Source organism: Dryas octopetala, chromosome 2 (genome assembly GCF_963921425.1).
Source record: "Dryas octopetala chromosome 2, drDryOcto1.1, whole genome shotgun sequence".
Classification (NCBI taxonomy): Eukaryota; Viridiplantae; Streptophyta; class Magnoliopsida; order Rosales; family Rosaceae; genus Dryas; species Dryas octopetala.
The window spans coordinates 32,535,571-32,552,409 of record NC_141367.1 but is presented as its reverse complement, the minus strand read 5'-3'; the positions used below and the strand labels follow the sequence as shown (position 1 = coordinate 32,552,409).

Here is a 16,839-nt window from a genome sequence, read left to right as displayed (position 1 = left end):
CTCCTGAAAAGCGACAGGACACGCAAACAGAGTGCACGCATTTCTCTACTCCCTAAGTTCTAAGTTTCTAACTTGCCTATTCGATCAATTAGCCCTGCCTGGTTGGTTTCCGGGAAAGATCATTCCAATTATTTATAAGAAGTTGAGAATTGCATGGTTTAGGCAATAGCGTACAGGTCCAGCCCAATAATGAATAATCGATCTGTCAAATCAAAACCCACCCAAATATTATTAATTTGGGTCTGAAAACTCAAGTAGGTAAGTTTCCCAAGAGTGATATATAGTGAGTGATATATAGTGATAGAGGAGTGCTCTACAACTAATCAGTTAGTATGATAATATAGCGCTAACTATCATTTTGAGCTCACTACACAATGTAATTTTATGATCTAAATTGTTTATTTTTTAGGCTCTCATTCAAAGATCATCCCTAGAAAAAAGTAACAAAATCGGAAATTGTTTAGCCAACTATTAGTAAGCTAATTGTGCTCATATAAATGAACGAACACAAGTTTTTCAATAAACATGAATTGATTGTAATGATAATCGAATGATTAAATAATTTCTGATTTGGTTGATTTTTTGCAAGGTTAATCTTTGAATGAAGATCTAAAATATAAACGATTTGGATTATAAGATTACATTGTGTAGTGGGTCCAAAATAGTGATTAGTATTGTATTATCTTATTAACTAATTAATTCTAGAGCATTTTTGTATAGTAATATATGTATATATATATCAAGAATACTCTAAAACTAACTAGCTATAGTTAGTAAGTTAATACAAAACTAACCACCATGTTGGGCCCACTGCACAATGTAATCTCAAAATCCGAACCATTTATTTTTTAGACCCTACTTCAAAGATCATTCCTGTAAAAGATCTCTAAAATCAGAAGTCATTTAGCCATTTGATTATAATAATAACTATTTCTATGCTTTTATCGAAAATACTGATCGTTTATTTATTTGATCTTAATTACATGACTCCATGATTTTCGATTTAATTGATTTTTTGCAATGATGATCTTTAAAATATGGCCTAAATAATTGATGGTTCGGATTATTAGATTAGTGATGTGGTGGGGCCAAAAGTATGGTTAATTTCGTATTAACTTGCTAACTGATTACCTTTAGAACACTCCTCTATATATATATAATACATCATATAATATGTATATAACGAAACCTATTCCCACTTACCCCGTCACCATTGATTAAGACTAATTGTAAATTTGTAAGTTAATTAGAGATAAGCTTGATCACGAAGCTAGCGATCTACCATCAACCAGTACTCGGACAGTCGGACGCAGTATACATTTATAACAGTTACAAATTAAAATGATTTGTTTCGAATGTACTAATTGATTTCCGTGGATTGTGAGCTAACTACTTCATTTGTTAACAGTCAACACCGTATTTGAAATTCCAATACGTCACTCGATCACACCACGTCACCACTGCACACTGGTGCTGGTTGGGTATATGCCACGTCCACGTCTTGAAACATATTCGGTCACCATAATTTTCGTTGTATCCGAATATTCATGATGAGGTGGCACTATTATATATATAAAGGAAATGAATTTTGTGCCTTATTCTTATGTGGCAAACTCAAATAATACACATCATTCTTTTGTTTTTTTAATAATTATACACATCACCATCTATTTTTAATATGAAATTAATATTATATTTATTAAAACACCATTTTGTGAGTCATTTTGTTTTTGAATCCACCACCTCAAATCAAACTTTGTTACTAACTAATATCAATGAAAAAAAATAATCAAAGAGACAAACTATTGTTTGAATTGTAAATAGTTAACATTCATGGTAATTAAAGCAATAAAATACTGATTTAGTGAAGCAAGCATACATGGAACCATCTTCGCCCTACAACCTCTAATTCTAGTAAAGCCTAATGGGGAGATTCTATCACAAATCATTAAAGAGATAGAAATAGTGAATTAAAGAGAAACTTAATGCACCACTTGAACAAAATTTTTCTAAATTGTAGATGCAATAAGAGAGATGATGTAGTAGCTTTTTAAGGTTTTAAAATTAAGAAAAAATTTCTTAAAGAGATGAACGTACGTTTAATAGTTTTTTTAATTTTGTAGTGAAACCTTTTTCTAAATTTTTTTCCTTTTGTAATTTAATTAATGTCTTGTAGAATTTTTAACGAGGTTATATTAGTCTTTTAAAAGCTTATGTGACAAATATATTATTAGATGTATTAAATGATAAAATTGATATGAAAATTCCATGTTATTAGGATACTTTAGCATTACCTATATATAAAATAAGGTTGTACCCTACTCCCTACTTATTTATTATTATTAATTAATAAATTAATAGGAAACTTGGGAAAGCAAAACTGTAGAAATAGTTGCATCGTAGGTTATCCGCTGCATCCACTTCTCAACCTCCTCCTTTAGGCTTTAGTACGTCCTCCTCCTCTTGGCTTTGCCTGGCTCCCTCTTAGTCCTAGAATTACAAAAGCGTCAACCTTACTTATTTAAATTCACACTCAAACCAAACAGGCAATTACGTACCAGACCTGCATTTGGTCCAAACTCTCTCGATCTCAACGTACAATTAATTAGAAGAAATATTATTCCCAAAAGTGAACAAAGGCTGGCCCAAATTCACACTAGCCCAATTAATTAAGCAGTTAGTTAATTACTTACATCACATTAAATTATAAAAATGCGTAGCTGGGGTACACTAGACAGGCTACACATATAACATTTCAGCTCACCAAATCAAAACCGGTTGGGTAAAGTCAAAACATGCACGCCAAGAAATTAAACACGTACAGTCAGCACCCCCCATGTATATAACACATGACCACCACTCCTCAACCTAACCATAAGGCTATGATATTGTGATCCATCAATAATGAAGTGTGCAGATCATCATTCCAACTCCATGATCATGAGTACTACTTGTGGCCTCAATCTCACCTCTCCCATCTCCTCCTCCTCCTCCTCCTCCTTGGTTTCCCGGCAACTCTTTTTCCTCCACAATATCCAAATCCTGGAACTGTTTGTGGCAATTTGTGTGTTTATAACCATACACTCGTTACGCCAAAGGAAGCAGCAGGGCGTACCCGTTTGGCCGGTGCTCGGAATGTTACCCTCTCTGTTTCTGGCGGTGGTCGGAGTCCACACCAATCTATACGAGTGGCTATCCGATGTTCTTTCCCGCCAAAACGGGACGTTCACATTCAAAGGCCCTTCGTTCAGCAGCCTCAACTGCGTCATCACTTCCGACCCTCGCAACTTGGAGCACATTCTCAAGACCAAGTTCCCCAATTTCCCAAAAGGCCCTTATTTCCAAGACACCGTGCGTGATCTTCTCGGGGACGGCATATTCAGCGCCGACGACGTGACCTGGCAACGACAGAGGAAGACGGCAAGCATCGAGTTCCACTCCGCTAAGTTCCGGAAATTGACCACCGATTCACTGGTGGAGCTGGTCCACGCAAGGCTGTTGCCTGTCTTAGAGGACTCCATCAAACACTCGGCCCCAATCGACCTCCAAGACGTTCTTTTGAGATTGACTTTCGACAACGTTTGCATGATCGCATTTGGGGTTGATCCCGGTTGCTTGCGCCTGGGGTTACCCGAAATTCCCTTTGCCAAGGCCTTCGAGGACGCCACGGAAGCAACGGTGCTACGCTTTGTGACACCCGCGTTTTTGTGGAAGGCCATGAGGTACTTCAATTTGGGGCCAGAGAAGAAGCTCAAGGTCTCCATCAAAGGAGTCGATAAGTTTGCAGACGAGGTCATTCGGACAAGGAAGAAAGAACTGCAGCTCCTGCTTTCGAATAATAATATGAATTCTAGTAATATTGATGATGCTGATGATAAGAAGAAGCAATTTCGGAATAGATCGGACCTGTTGACGGTGTTTGTGGGGTTGGAAGACGAGAAGGGAGAGAGGTTTTCAGACAAGTTCTTGAGGGATATATGCGTCAACTTTATACTGGCAGGGAGAGACACATCGTCTGTGGCATTGAGCTGGTTCTTCTGGCTGCTTCATCACCATCCTCAGGTGGAACAAAACATTGTTGCAGAATTAAGCAGAATAGTTGCTGCAAGAGACCATCAAGATCAACAACTAGTATTCCATCCCGAAGAGATAAAGAAGATGGACTATCTTCAGGCCGCTCTATCCGAGGCTCTCAGGTTGTACCCTTCTGTTCCTTTGGATCACAAGGAGGTACGTAAATATTTTATCAAGTAAATACTGCATGTATTGGATCCCCATTGCAAGAATATAATAAGTTGTTGATAAATTAATGTATAGGTTGTTGAAGATGACACACTTCCAGATGGAACAACACTGAAGAAGGGAACAAAAGTGATCTATGCAATTTACAGCATGGGGAGAATGGAGGCAATTTGGGGAAAGGACTGCCGGGAGTACAAGCCTGAGAGGTGGCTTCGAGACAACGGCCAATACAGCAGCGAGTCCGCCTACAAATTTACGGCTTTCAATGGCGGTCCTCGCCTCTGCTTGGGAAAAGACTTTGCCTATTACCAAATGAAATTCGTTGCTGCCTCCATCATTTATCGCTACCGTGTCAAGGTGGTTGACAACCATCTGGTCCACCCAAAGCTCGCATTGACCATGTACATCAACCATGGATTGAAGGTCACTCTCCATAGCCGTCACCACCATCTTCCATCACCTCCCACTTAATTAATTACTCAAGGATTTCCATCATTAATTAAGCACCATAATATCCTCCTCTTAATAATTAATATTAAGTTATGCCTTCTTTTTTTCTTTTCTGTTTTAACGCTATCTAAATGGTACGTACTGCCATATACATGAAAAGGATTGAAAAGTTGTAGGGAACACTTTTAATTTAATAATATGAACTTTGTATGCGCTTGGATGCTTCGTATTCTTTTTTTGGATGCTTCGTATTCTTTTTTTGGATGCTTCATATTCATTAGAAGAAAATATTGAATGACTGGTGGACCCACCCACCCTTCACCACTATATTATATTATTATTACTTCCTTCTTGATTCTGTTTCTGGAATGTCCTGTCTTGGGCCATAGGCATTACGAAAGCTTTTCACGGATATATTTGAGTTGGGCCCTTGGGCCCTTCATCGTGAGACCAGCTCATCTTTTGTCCAATATGGATAAATGATAGCATAATTCTAAAATGACCCCATAGACTACTTTCTAAACCCTCCACATAATTTTTTTTTCCCCATAAAATACCACATTTGCCCCTAAATCAGATTGAGGTGTATTTGCTTAGGCTTCTTCGACCGTACCGTAAGAAGGTCGTCGGGCATGGGTTGCTTCCCTAAGTAGGTATCCATATTAGTTTTTGTTTGTTTAGTTTTGACAAAAAATTTTATTATATTTCAGGCATTTGACGCTGGTGGACTATAATAAAAAGCTCCTTCTCGTCACATTGCTTACTTATTTGCTTCAATGAGTTAGTTCAATGCAGGAAAGAGGGGTTGACCCTGCCAGGTAACCATGCATACCACATACATGACAGTAAATAGTAATCATACAACACTCACCAACAAAGCTTCATCAAACCATAAACAAGACAACTTTTGAAGCAGCCTCCAGGACCGAAATTGCTAAATTCTAACATATTCACAAAAATTCAGCATTGTTAGCACAATTGTGTTCTAGATTCTTTTTCCTCCTTTTGGAACTTTAGGAGTGCCACAAAATTAAAGTACCTCAGACCAATCCAAATAAGTAAAACGTACCTCACTCAAGCCCTCCCATCCCACTCTTCATAAAACTCTACAAGAAACTCCTCCATAAACTTGTGCCTTCTCTCAGCTCTCTTCTGCCCAGCCTGAAATCAGTGGTCAAACTCCATACCACATATTTAAAATTCTCTACTTTTATTTGGTTAGGCACAAGGTGTATTTACCAATTACCACCACGCTATCCTCATACATGGATGATATATATGAAATTTAGCACATACATGTTTTATGTTGTAAGCATAAATACACAAAGATGAATGAAAATTTGGGAACTCTGTGTCAAGAGTGTATAATATCACGTCCTGTTTCAATAACTTTACCTTTGTTTTCATCAGATCCTTTAGCTTGAGAAGTTTTTCATGGAAGTGATTCACGGTAGTCTGCTCTTCTTTTTTCATGTATTTCTCCTTGGATAAATCAGATCGTGGCTGAATCTTAGGATCATGTAACACTCTGTTCCTACTTCCACCAAAAGTAAAGCAACGTGCAATTCCTGTGAGCGAAAGACTAATTAAGCTTGTACAAAAGTGTGAAATGGCAGAATTTGTTCTATTGTCTAAAGCACTTTTTAACAAAAATATTTGCCAAGTTAGATGATATATATATATATATATAGCAATACCAGTAAAAACTTCACAATACCACTAAAACAATTCGAAATATATAGACCATGTCATTAGAAAGGTGGTGGCCAAATAAACAATAAAAGGAGTATAAATACATTTGAAAAACTTCTTTCTATTATTATTGCCAGTTAAGAAGACAACAGAGATCATTGGGCCGTAGAGAGTAAAAAACTATCATCAAAGTTACCATTCCAGCAGTCATCCCAATTTTAAGCTTACGTAGTGAAATTAGGAAGACAAATTTTAGTGGTTTTAAAATCAAACACTTATCAAGTCCACAAATTACCAATTGCACCAATTGCATCAAGACGATCAGCATCTTGTACAACCCCAAATTCTGGAGAAAATTCACTATTTGATAGCCCTGCAAGCTCATCCTTGAAACCTGGAAAGTAAAAGTACATCTACAATGGTTACATTCCACATCAACTAAATGAACCTTGAGTAAAGAGAAAAAATAACTACATTGAGAGGTTCAAGACTACAGAATTACATCATGTGTATTGAAAGACTAAGAAATGTTGGAGTGCACAACACAGAGAGAGAGAGAGAGAGAGAGAGAGATCTGTGGTGGACAGCCACATAATAACATGTACAAAGGAACATTGACATGCAGAGGGGGTTGCAAAACAAACACAACTACTACTTAATCGACATTGCAGACACCTACAGGGACAAATAATGGGAATCATGAGGCAAGGAGGACGCAAAACCAATTAAGTAATATAATATTAAGTATATTTTCCCACATTCCTCACAGGACATCTTCACAGGAAAGGCCTCAAAAGGCCATGAAATTTATAACAATTACAGATGGTCAAATCAAGCTCAAATTAAATGGTAGAAACCATTTAGTGGTCAAAACCAAGGATGCATATTTTAGAGCATGTGTTGAAATATACAACATTTTCCTATCTGAAAAATACACGACATGGACATTTTAGCAGTTTAAAATTCTGACTGTACACTGTAAAATGAACTTGAATGTACTAGAAATGTATCAGCAGAGTAGGGAGAAGATAATGTGACAGAAGGAGCAGCAACTAACTCACCCATTCCCTTAACAATCCTTATAATCTTGATTCTCTTACTCTCCTCTATGCCCTCCTCGTTAAGAAAGTTCTCAACAATTTTTTCCTCCGAGGGATCTCTACATGCAAAGGTAGTTCTCAAAAAATTTTCTCCTTTTCAGGTTCACTTGAAAATTCAATGTACAGAATGCAGGGCTGTAGCCAAGACATACTAAAACACAAGAAGAAATCCTTCATGTATGTAAGCAAGAAAGAAAGAAAATACCAACCTCAAGTATTTATAATCACCTGCAATAAGAAACCAATAACTGAATTATCAGTAGGTTATACAGGATGTGATTAGGAAAATGAGTGCAATGCTGAAAGCATGCAGGAAGAACCATGAAATGAAAACAATGTAGAGTATAATTTTGTGGGAATGGTTTGTGTAAATATGGGTATCATAATGATTTGATCAGAAATTTAAGAAAGAACAAATATTGCTACATAAAAATTGTGCCTGAGGTGTTTAATACAGCTCACATACACAAGCACATAAGTATCAACGGCATGTAGCCAAAACGAACTTAAAGGTGAGTTTTAATCGTAGGTGCATGTTTTGCATTATTAGTCTTCCCCTAAAAATCCATATGTGAAGGCATAGGTCACCTTCCTGCACCCATTTAAGCACAAAGAAACACATTTCAATGTTAAATTATGACCTTAACACGAACCTATATCGTGGAGAAGTGCAGCAAGTTCTACCTGCCGAGGAAGAAAATTTCAGATTTAGAAAAAAGGGAATGAACAAAAAATAAAATAAAATAAAAATTGAAGACAACAAAATCATTTAAGTCCTTCATGTCCAAACAAATCTCAACTACTCAATCTACAAAAGGTTCAATGTTGTTTCATTATCCAAGAGAATAACATGTCATCATAAGATAACCATAACTCGAACTTGTTGGAGGAATGAATATAAATGATTTAAGTTGAATGGTTTGAAACAATCTGGGACTCCTTTAATGTCCAATGTGGGATAACATGGTCCACTGCTAATACTCAAACTCACTCAACCATCCGTGCAACTGGGCAACTGTAGGGAAAGGAGAAAAAAGTGGTGCTACACTATCAGAATTACAAACTGGTACTGATACCATCTCAAGTAGCATATAATGAGCAATTGTATTTTCCCTAAAGGATTAGCAGCTCAATATATGCTCTATTACTAGCTAATAGAAAGAGGTCAAACAGATGATAAAAGTAGTTGTATGTAAAATCAATGGCCCCAGATGCTGAATGTTAAATAAATTAAGTAGAAACAAACAAGGAAACCCAATTTATATAATGAGATTGATTATTGAAGTTTGCGAGGAAAGGCATAAATGGGAGTACAATTTGCATGGAGTCAGAGTTGGAGGAGAGGCCTTGTTCACGGGCGAGAGAGAGAGCGAGGTCTCTGACCCTCCACACGTGGCCTGCGTCGTGGGATGCATCATTCTCTTTCATGACTTTTTCGACCAACTTCTCTGCCTTTCTCACCGTCTCTTCCCACCCCATCGCTCAATTTCCTTTCTTGCGAACACTGATCGACTCAAGAACAAGGATGACCTACACCATTCGGGTTCGGGTTCGGGTTCCCACCATCGACCAGCCTCTCAGGCCCAAATAAACTTTCCGGGCGGACTGGACTGAAGAGATCATGTCAGGTCCAGTGTCTGCTCTAAAAACTTAAATATATTCAAAAAATATAAGAGGAAATTACAGATTTGGTCTATTTATTTTATACCTAGTTCAATTTTGGTCCACGATCTTTTTTAAGTTCTGTTTTGGTCCACTAATTGTTTCATTTGTTCAATAAAGGTCCAGATTTGTGACTTTAAATCCTTTGGGTTGTGTTTTCTTCAATTATAATTGAAGTATAAGTTATATTTTATCATTCCTTAGTCATAAAAACAAATTTGGAGAATTATAATCTAAGAGAATTGAGATTAGGTGAAATTTGAAAAATTGGCAGTTTCGGATACCCTACTTTGGGGTCAATTATCTTGAGTTTTAGAACTTCAATTTGAATGATCTTTATATGTTTGTAAAGAAGAAATGCATAGCTTTAAAATAAGTATATATTTGCTGAATTTGAGTGAGATTTGATAGGATAAAAGACAGACCAAATTTGAGAAAACAAATCTGGACCTTTATTGAACAAGTGAAATAATTAGTGGATCAAAACAGAACTTAAAAAAGATTGTGGACCAAAATTAAACTAGGTATAAAATAACTGGACTAAATCTGCAATTTCCTCAAAATATAAATACAAGAAATCAAAATTAAAGCTTCATGAATTTTATTCTATTCATAATTAAATTAAAAAATTCACTGTTTATACGTTGTTGCTATGTTTGACGGAATCCAACATTTGACTGATTTTAATCTTAATTCATAATTAATACATTTTGAATTAATCATTAAAATAAAAATTATAAGAAGAATAAGAAGTGAAAAACTTTAAAATTACAACATGTCACATTGAATTGTCAATGAATGGTGTGAATTGTTTATTACATGCGACGAGGTGCACCATATACCACACCACTGATCGTATGTAATATATTAATTACAATACTTGACATCTCATGAATTGTATTACATATATGGATATGACATTGTAGCTTTCCCTTGACACACATATTATGCAATTAGACATGCAACCACACACAAATGCATATTTAATTAACTTGTACATATCTCATATACCATATATAACAAGTGTGAAATTCTTTTTAAATTGGGACCGGGACTAGAACTTTGAGATCTAAATATATATGAAATCTTTAATTTTCATCCTTAACTCAAATTCTAATGGTTTTTATATAAGGAAAATGTTAGCAAAAGGACTATAAATATACCCCTATTTTCAGTTGAGGATTCCGATTTCACTTTGATTCAATTAAGGACTATAATTTTTCAAATTGCTCAATCAAGTACATTCCGTCATGTCTGTCACATTTACCGTTAAAAATTGGTCACGTGACCCTCACGTGACCAATTTATAAGGACAAAAAAGTTTTTTCTCATAAAAAATAAAACTAAATAAATTTAAACAAATTAAAAAAAAAAAAAATTCCCTCCATCTCCCTCCATCTCCCACCTTCGCCACCCCCTGCACCATATCGACCCAACATTCCCCCCACACAGCCCAGCAACTCCCCTCCCATCCCCTCCCCTCTCCTCTCTTTTCTCTCATATCTTTCTCTTTCTCTCTGCCCCCCAGCCAGCTCCCCCTCCTCCCCGTCACCCATCCCTGCCCCCTTCTCCCCCTATACATCGCCATCCCTCCCCCACCCTGCCCTGGCCCCATCCAGCTCCACCACCCCAACCCAGCCCCGGCCCCATTGCAAAACCCACTCAATCCCAAATCTTGAAATTTGATCTTGACATGCTAAAAAGTTGTGAAATTCCACAATTCTTTTTTTTTTTTCGATCAAATGAAAGTTGGGGTAAATAGCATTGTGTACCAGAAGATCGGTTTGCAGCTGACCCAAAACACAGAACGGATTCTATTTTTTCAGAAAAAAAGGACAGAAGGAAATATTCTCAGCTTCAGAATCGCTTCTCTGCTGAAATGGAATATTCTCTCTCGCAGCGACTCGTTGCCTGAGAAGGTAGCCTTAGGGCCGCCGTCTCAGACCTGAAGCACCGCTGGCGAGTTGAAGACGGTGTCGCGGGAAAAGTCAGGAGATTTTGAGATTTTCTTGGTGCCTCTGAATCTCGGCGAAGGTGTTGAAGAAGTGCTAGAAGGAAGTGTCGTCAGCGACGGAGTGGTTGACGGTGCATCCAATAAACACTCCGTCGGCGAGCTCAGTGACCTGGACGGCGGCCAGGGGCTTGAAGTGGCCGGAGTAGCTCAAGGTCCGGTCGAAGGCGAAGAACTCCTTGAAGCAAAGGGGGACGTCGGAATTGGGGACCAGGATGCCGTCGATGGAGAAGTGTTTGGCTCTGGCATGGATGAATTCGAGGCCCGCGTCGTTGCACACGATGTGGACGTGGCCGTCGGAATCGGTCTGGAACAGGCCGGCGAGGGCAGGAAAGTGGGTAAGAGCGAGGGACAGAGAGTGCTTAAGTGAAATGAGAAGGTCGGCGATGGAGTAAGGCGAGGAATTGAACAGAACCCCCTTTTGCGACGGGGCCGAGGCTGGATTTGTTTAAATTTATTTAGTTTTATTTTTTTATGAGAAAAGACTTTTTTGCCCTTATAAATTGGTCACGTGACTAGTTTTTAACGGTAAATGTGACAGACATGACGGAATGTACTTGATTGAGCCATTTGAAAAATTATAATCCTTAATTGAATCAAAGTGAAATCGGAATCCTCAACTGAAAATAGAGATATATTTATAGTCTTTTTTGCTAACATTTTCCCTTGTATATATATGTAGTCAGAACTTATCTGCACAAGGTCGGGTCTAGTTTTTTTCAACCCTGTAATTGAATGCATGCATATGACGTATGCTCCATTCATTTTATCCATGCCACGTACGAACTATATATATATATATAGATAGTTAATTAGGACCAATACACCTACCTAATCCAATACTATGTCAAAGCAATGCCACAGTACGTAGTACCACACTACTTGTAAGTTCTAGCTAGCTAGAAGAGGTCCCTATCTACTATCTAGCTAGCTCATTAATTAATTAAATAAAATGACTTCATATATAAATGGCATTTGTCTTCCGACATATATATTTGGCCACATTCATAACTTAGTTCGGTCAGGTTCATTATAAGATACATCTCTAGTTCCATGGCCAAAACAAAAATTAATATTGCGATCATCTAGTTCTTTTTGTCCCTTTTTTATTATATATATATATATTTAAAATTTAAATTTAAAAATCTTCTAAAAGCTGTAGAAATTAATGATCTTTTATTGATTTTCATTCAAGCAGCAGGCAATTTAATTAATTACATCATTGAACTAAATTTTTTAATAATTGGTTAGTACTTATAATTAATTTTCAAACAATAGTTATTAATTGTATTGTAATTATTACAGAAAATGATCAATAGTCCGTATCTTTAATTCAACTCGTGCCTGCAGGCTATAAGTTAAAAGTTTCAGTTTGGCTAATTGAAATAAAAGAGGAAATTATAGATTTGGTCAACTTATTTTATACCTAGTTTAATTTTGGTCCACAATTTTTTTTAAGTTATGTTTTGGTCTACTAATTATTTTATTTTTCAATAAAGATTCAGATTTGTGACTTTAAATTTTTTAGGTTGTGTTTTCTTCAATTATAATTGAATTATAAGTTATATTTCATCATGTTTTAGTCATAAAAACAAATTTAGAGTATTAGATTTTAAGAGAATTGAGATTTGGTGAAGTTTGAAAAATTGGCAGTTTCGGGTACCCTACTTTGGGGTCAATTATCTTGAATTTTAGAACTTCAATTTGAATGATATTTATATAGTTGTATAGAAGAAATGCATAGCTTTAAAACAAGTATATGTTTGCTGAATTTGGGTGAGATTTGATAGGGTCAAAGACATGCCAAATTTGAGAAAACAAATATGGACCTTTATTGAACAAGTGGAACAATTAGTGGACCAAAACAAAACTTAAAAAAGATTATGAATTAAAATTGAACTAAGTATAAAATAAGTGGACTAAATCTGTAATTTCCTCCTGAAATAATTGTCACTTTTTAGCCAGCTCATGTTAACATATTTTTTTAATAATATCTTCAGATCTTCAAACGAATAAATTTCGTACTTTAAGTTTCACAACTAGCCAATGAGCTGTAATCTAATTAATGGAGGATTAAGTGTCAAAAGACTCAAAATCAAAGAGATCGAAGAGGAACATTTCCAATTATATATCTTTTCCTTGACTTGAAAATTAATCCAAACGAAAAAGAAAATTAAATAAGTGAAATAGTGGGTCAGATAGTAAGAAACTGTCTGTGCTATTAAATATTAAATTTTTTTTTAATATTGGAGAAAATCGAAGTCTGACATATTTTAACTCATTACTTATCCATTCTTACCATTTAGAGACTAACCTTGGGCTTGTAGAATATTTTTAGTTGCATCAGGAAAAAAAAGGACCTTTCGATATTTTCCATTGATAAAATAGGAAATATTATTTGATTTTTCAATTCATGCAAAAAAAAAAAGTAGCAACTTCTACGTGATTTTATAGATATTTTGTGCCGGGCTCCACGTGAGTCCCCCTTGTCTGAGTAGGAATAGGTTATGGGGTTCACGTCTTGGCTATTTGCATGGACGTTTTTAATTTATATATAGCATATTATTATTAAGGCCAAATCATAAGTCATAACATGGGTAATTAAAATTTAGAAAAAAAAGGGTAATTAAATTTAAATAGTAAAAAAATTGCAATATTCATATCGCATGCCTATATAAATTTCGTATCAATTGTATGTACGGATAATTGAAATAGATATAATAATGATATATAAGTATAGTTACAGTGCGTACAATTTTGTGGTTGATTGCATATTTGCATAATAAAGAGGACTCAAGTATATGTCCAACTAATAAAGGTTTTTTTTTTTTCTTTTTGGTCTGACAATTAAAAAAGGTTATACTTATATATTTACGTGTACATACTTTCAGTTTTTCTTTTCCAAATTTTGCACATCTTTTAATTAATGAAGTGTATCTGTGTATGAAAACATATTAAATTGATATTCTACAATTAGGATTAAAACAAGTAACAATTAATAGGACAGTGAGAGAATCTAAATTCAATTAAGAATTCAATTGTTTGAGAGTGTTAGGCAAGGCAAGCGATATATGTGATCGTAAATAGTGATGGAAATTAACGCGGACGTGTTGAAAACGGAGAAAGCCAGGAAGGACTTGTTCTTGTAATCTTGTTAGAACCACGAAAGTCCAAGTCATACATATCCCTAGTCATAGACTCATAGCTAAAGTCCTGATTCATAACCAAACCCATTATTAATTATTACAAATCCGAAAAATAACCACCAATTCTAAAATGAAAATGCAAATAATAAATTAGTAAATTAATATTTAAGTTAAGTGTAGATTAAGATTTTTGATTAGAAAGTTGTGAATATATATAGCGACACTGCAGGCAGGCAATTACCTGACCTCGGCTCCATGTCCATGCGGGCTCAGCCGGCCTCCTCTCTCTGACTTCCATGGCCAAAATCCAAAAGAAAAGCTCTACCGCAGATCCATCTAAACCCAAAGCTTCTTTTCTCGCTTGTTTCGGGTTCTCCAAGGAAACCAAATATATCGGGCGATCCGATAAGAGGCGGTGGTTTTGTGGGTCAGGGTTTGGTGTGAAGAAGTCGGCCACCCAAACCGTGCCCATCGACATGAGCTCCACCGCGTCCGAGAAAAGCGGACCAAAGCCGTCCAAGGTCAACTACTCCTTGGAGTCAAAGTCAAAGCCCGCCAATGACCTCGTGGTTCCGGCCACCGACAGGGAGATAGAGGTTGTGCCGCCTCTACTCACACACTTGGATTCTTCGAAAGAGGACACGTGTCAAAAGCGGGTGTCTTTTTGCCGGAAAATTGATTCTATACGAACGGCCGTAGCAGGAGGAGGAGGATCCAGCTTCGGGGAACCGGGTTCACCCGTGGAAGTGGCGGTTGCAGCGGCTGCTACCAACCGAGCAGCCGCCGTGATGACGCAGTCGGCGTCATTCCCCACTCCGAATCCTAAGAAACAGCCGTGGTTTGTGCGGTCAAACAAGGGCGTATGGGGAAATATTAATGAGACAATTAGCAGCAAAAAATTGGACCCAGTGATTGGTATGTCAATTATTATGGTGACATTGTTTATTATGATAGTATGGGGTCGATTATGTGCGATTCTTTGCACGTCCGCATGGTTCTACTTCCTCCCTCGATTAATTAGAACCACCAGTGCTCCTACTACTCCTCATCATCAAATTATGTCTGCACCATACAATTCCCAATATTCCAATTCCAGGAATCACTTGGATTTCAATTCCGGGGAATACAAGAAGAAGGTGGTGCTGGAGGGATTCCTTGAAAGGAATCACCGCAACGTCATATAATGGATCATTGGTTTTGGTCGTTGGTAGTTGGCTAGCGAGCTTGTGTAAAAAGTAAAAACATATATGTATGAATATCGAATTTCTGATTTTGTATTAGCTAGCTTGGTGCCTTGGTAGATGCATAAATATATCTTTCGACTTTGCTGCTGTTTGTTTTTTAATTGGCAGTTGTAGTTTGTCACGTGAAATTGATGTGCAGCAACTGCTTTAGCCTCTAGCTTAGCTTAGCTAGATTGCTAGAGCTAATTTTTGGATCAACATGACTTTCGCTAACTATTCACTTCTGCTCTGCCTCTCTTTGTCTTCTTCCCCAGACAATTAAGGCCAAGACAAAACCATATATATCCCGTCAAAACATGCATGTTTATTTTTTCTTAAATCTCATTATTTTTTATTGGTTATATCATATTATACATGCATGTCTCTATTTTTTGTACAAATCAAAGATTGAGGGCTAGTTAACAAACTATATATGTTTAATTTCTGATTCGGAAGTCTATCTAGACAACTGAAAATGGGTTTGTTGTGTAACATATATGCCAATTAACCACACCCTTTTTTTTCTTTTGGCCAAGCCAACCACACCTTATTTCATCCAAAACCCAAGTAACAGAGCTAATTTTGTAATACAACAGTATATATTGTAGTTAATTAGTGGGCTGAAGATTTTACAGGCTGAGCTAGAGCTGACCCTAACTTTAGATTGAGGCTAAAATTGCTTGTCGTCGGATTTAGCCTAGTCCAATTGAGATCGAAATAAAGTTTTGATAACTTTTAATCAATTTGGAATTTCTTAGGCTTAAAATGAATAAATAAATTAACAATTACAACAAAGTACGTAACAAACTATATATACATAAAGGTTGGTCAACCATTCAACAATTCAACACATCATAACAACTCCACAACATATTAGAACATACACTACAAACAACACCCGACAAAAATTAATAAAGTGTGATGATTTTATTATCTGTCACATATATACAGATACAGTGGTCGATAATCAAATCAGCAGCAGCTCATCATCTGCTTCCCATTCCCCCAACCAACCTCAGCCAAGAATTGAATGCTACCATCATCGATCTCATAATTCATCTATGCCCCTCTTGGTGAAAGCTTAAGCCTTAAGGCTGGGCCTGGGAATCTGGTACACCTTCACTGACCTAGGGCACCAACAAACAACACTCAGAAGATCGATGGAAGTATGTTTATGATCACCATTCACCAAGAAATTAAGATATCCTTTTTTTCTTTCTGAAAGACAAATACCAACTTTCAATTCTCCAATTATTCACAATGATATACTAATTATAACATTCATAATGAAACAATTAATTGGGTAATGATAA

General features: G+C 36.5%; 3 protein-coding genes across 5 annotated transcripts; 2 read left to right on the top strand and 1 right to left on the bottom strand.

The window, feature by feature from the left end:
- Positions 1-2,888: 2,888 nt before the first annotated feature.
- Positions 2,889-4,917, top strand: LOC147295856 (cytochrome P450 86B1-like). Its single transcript, XM_086232501.1, has 2 exons — positions 2,889-4,230; positions 4,318-4,917. Exons 1-2 carry the CDS (start codon positions 2,905-2,907, stop codon positions 4,711-4,713), a joined length of 1,722 nt encoding a protein of 573 aa, XP_086088627.1. The 5' UTR covers positions 2,889-2,904; the 3' UTR covers positions 4,714-4,917.
- A 536-nt stretch (positions 4,918-5,453) lies between these two features.
- LOC147295855 (Metal-dependent phosphohydrolase) lies at positions 5,454-9,000 on the bottom strand. Of its 3 annotated transcripts, XM_086233406.1 has the most exons (9): positions 8,799-9,000; positions 8,022-8,076; positions 7,951-7,977; positions 7,694-7,712; positions 7,446-7,543; positions 6,680-6,778; positions 6,088-6,260; positions 5,762-5,853; positions 5,454-5,633 (listed from the first exon to the last, which is right to left on the bottom strand). In XM_086233406.1, exons 1-8 carry the CDS (start codon positions 8,961-8,963, stop codon positions 5,767-5,769), a joined length of 723 nt encoding a protein of 240 aa, XP_086089532.1. In that variant the 5' UTR covers positions 8,964-9,000; the 3' UTR covers positions 5,454-5,633; positions 5,762-5,766. The 3 variants fall into 3 exon arrangements, with proteins under 3 accessions (XP_086089532.1, XP_086089531.1, XP_086089533.1); XM_086233405.1 differs by having other exon boundaries at positions 5,454-5,853; positions 8,799-8,997; XM_086233407.1 differs by lacking the exons at positions 7,951-7,977; positions 8,022-8,076 and adding an exon at positions 8,138-8,168 and having other exon boundaries at positions 5,454-5,853; positions 8,799-8,996.
- Positions 9,001-14,502: 5,502 nt separating this feature from the next.
- Positions 14,503-15,779, top strand: LOC147295854 (uncharacterized). Its single transcript, XM_086233882.1, has one exon. It carries the CDS (start codon positions 14,600-14,602, stop codon positions 15,485-15,487), a length of 888 nt encoding a protein of 295 aa, XP_086090008.1. The 5' UTR covers positions 14,503-14,599; the 3' UTR covers positions 15,488-15,779.
- The last annotated feature ends 1,060 nt before the right edge of the window (positions 15,780-16,839 follow it).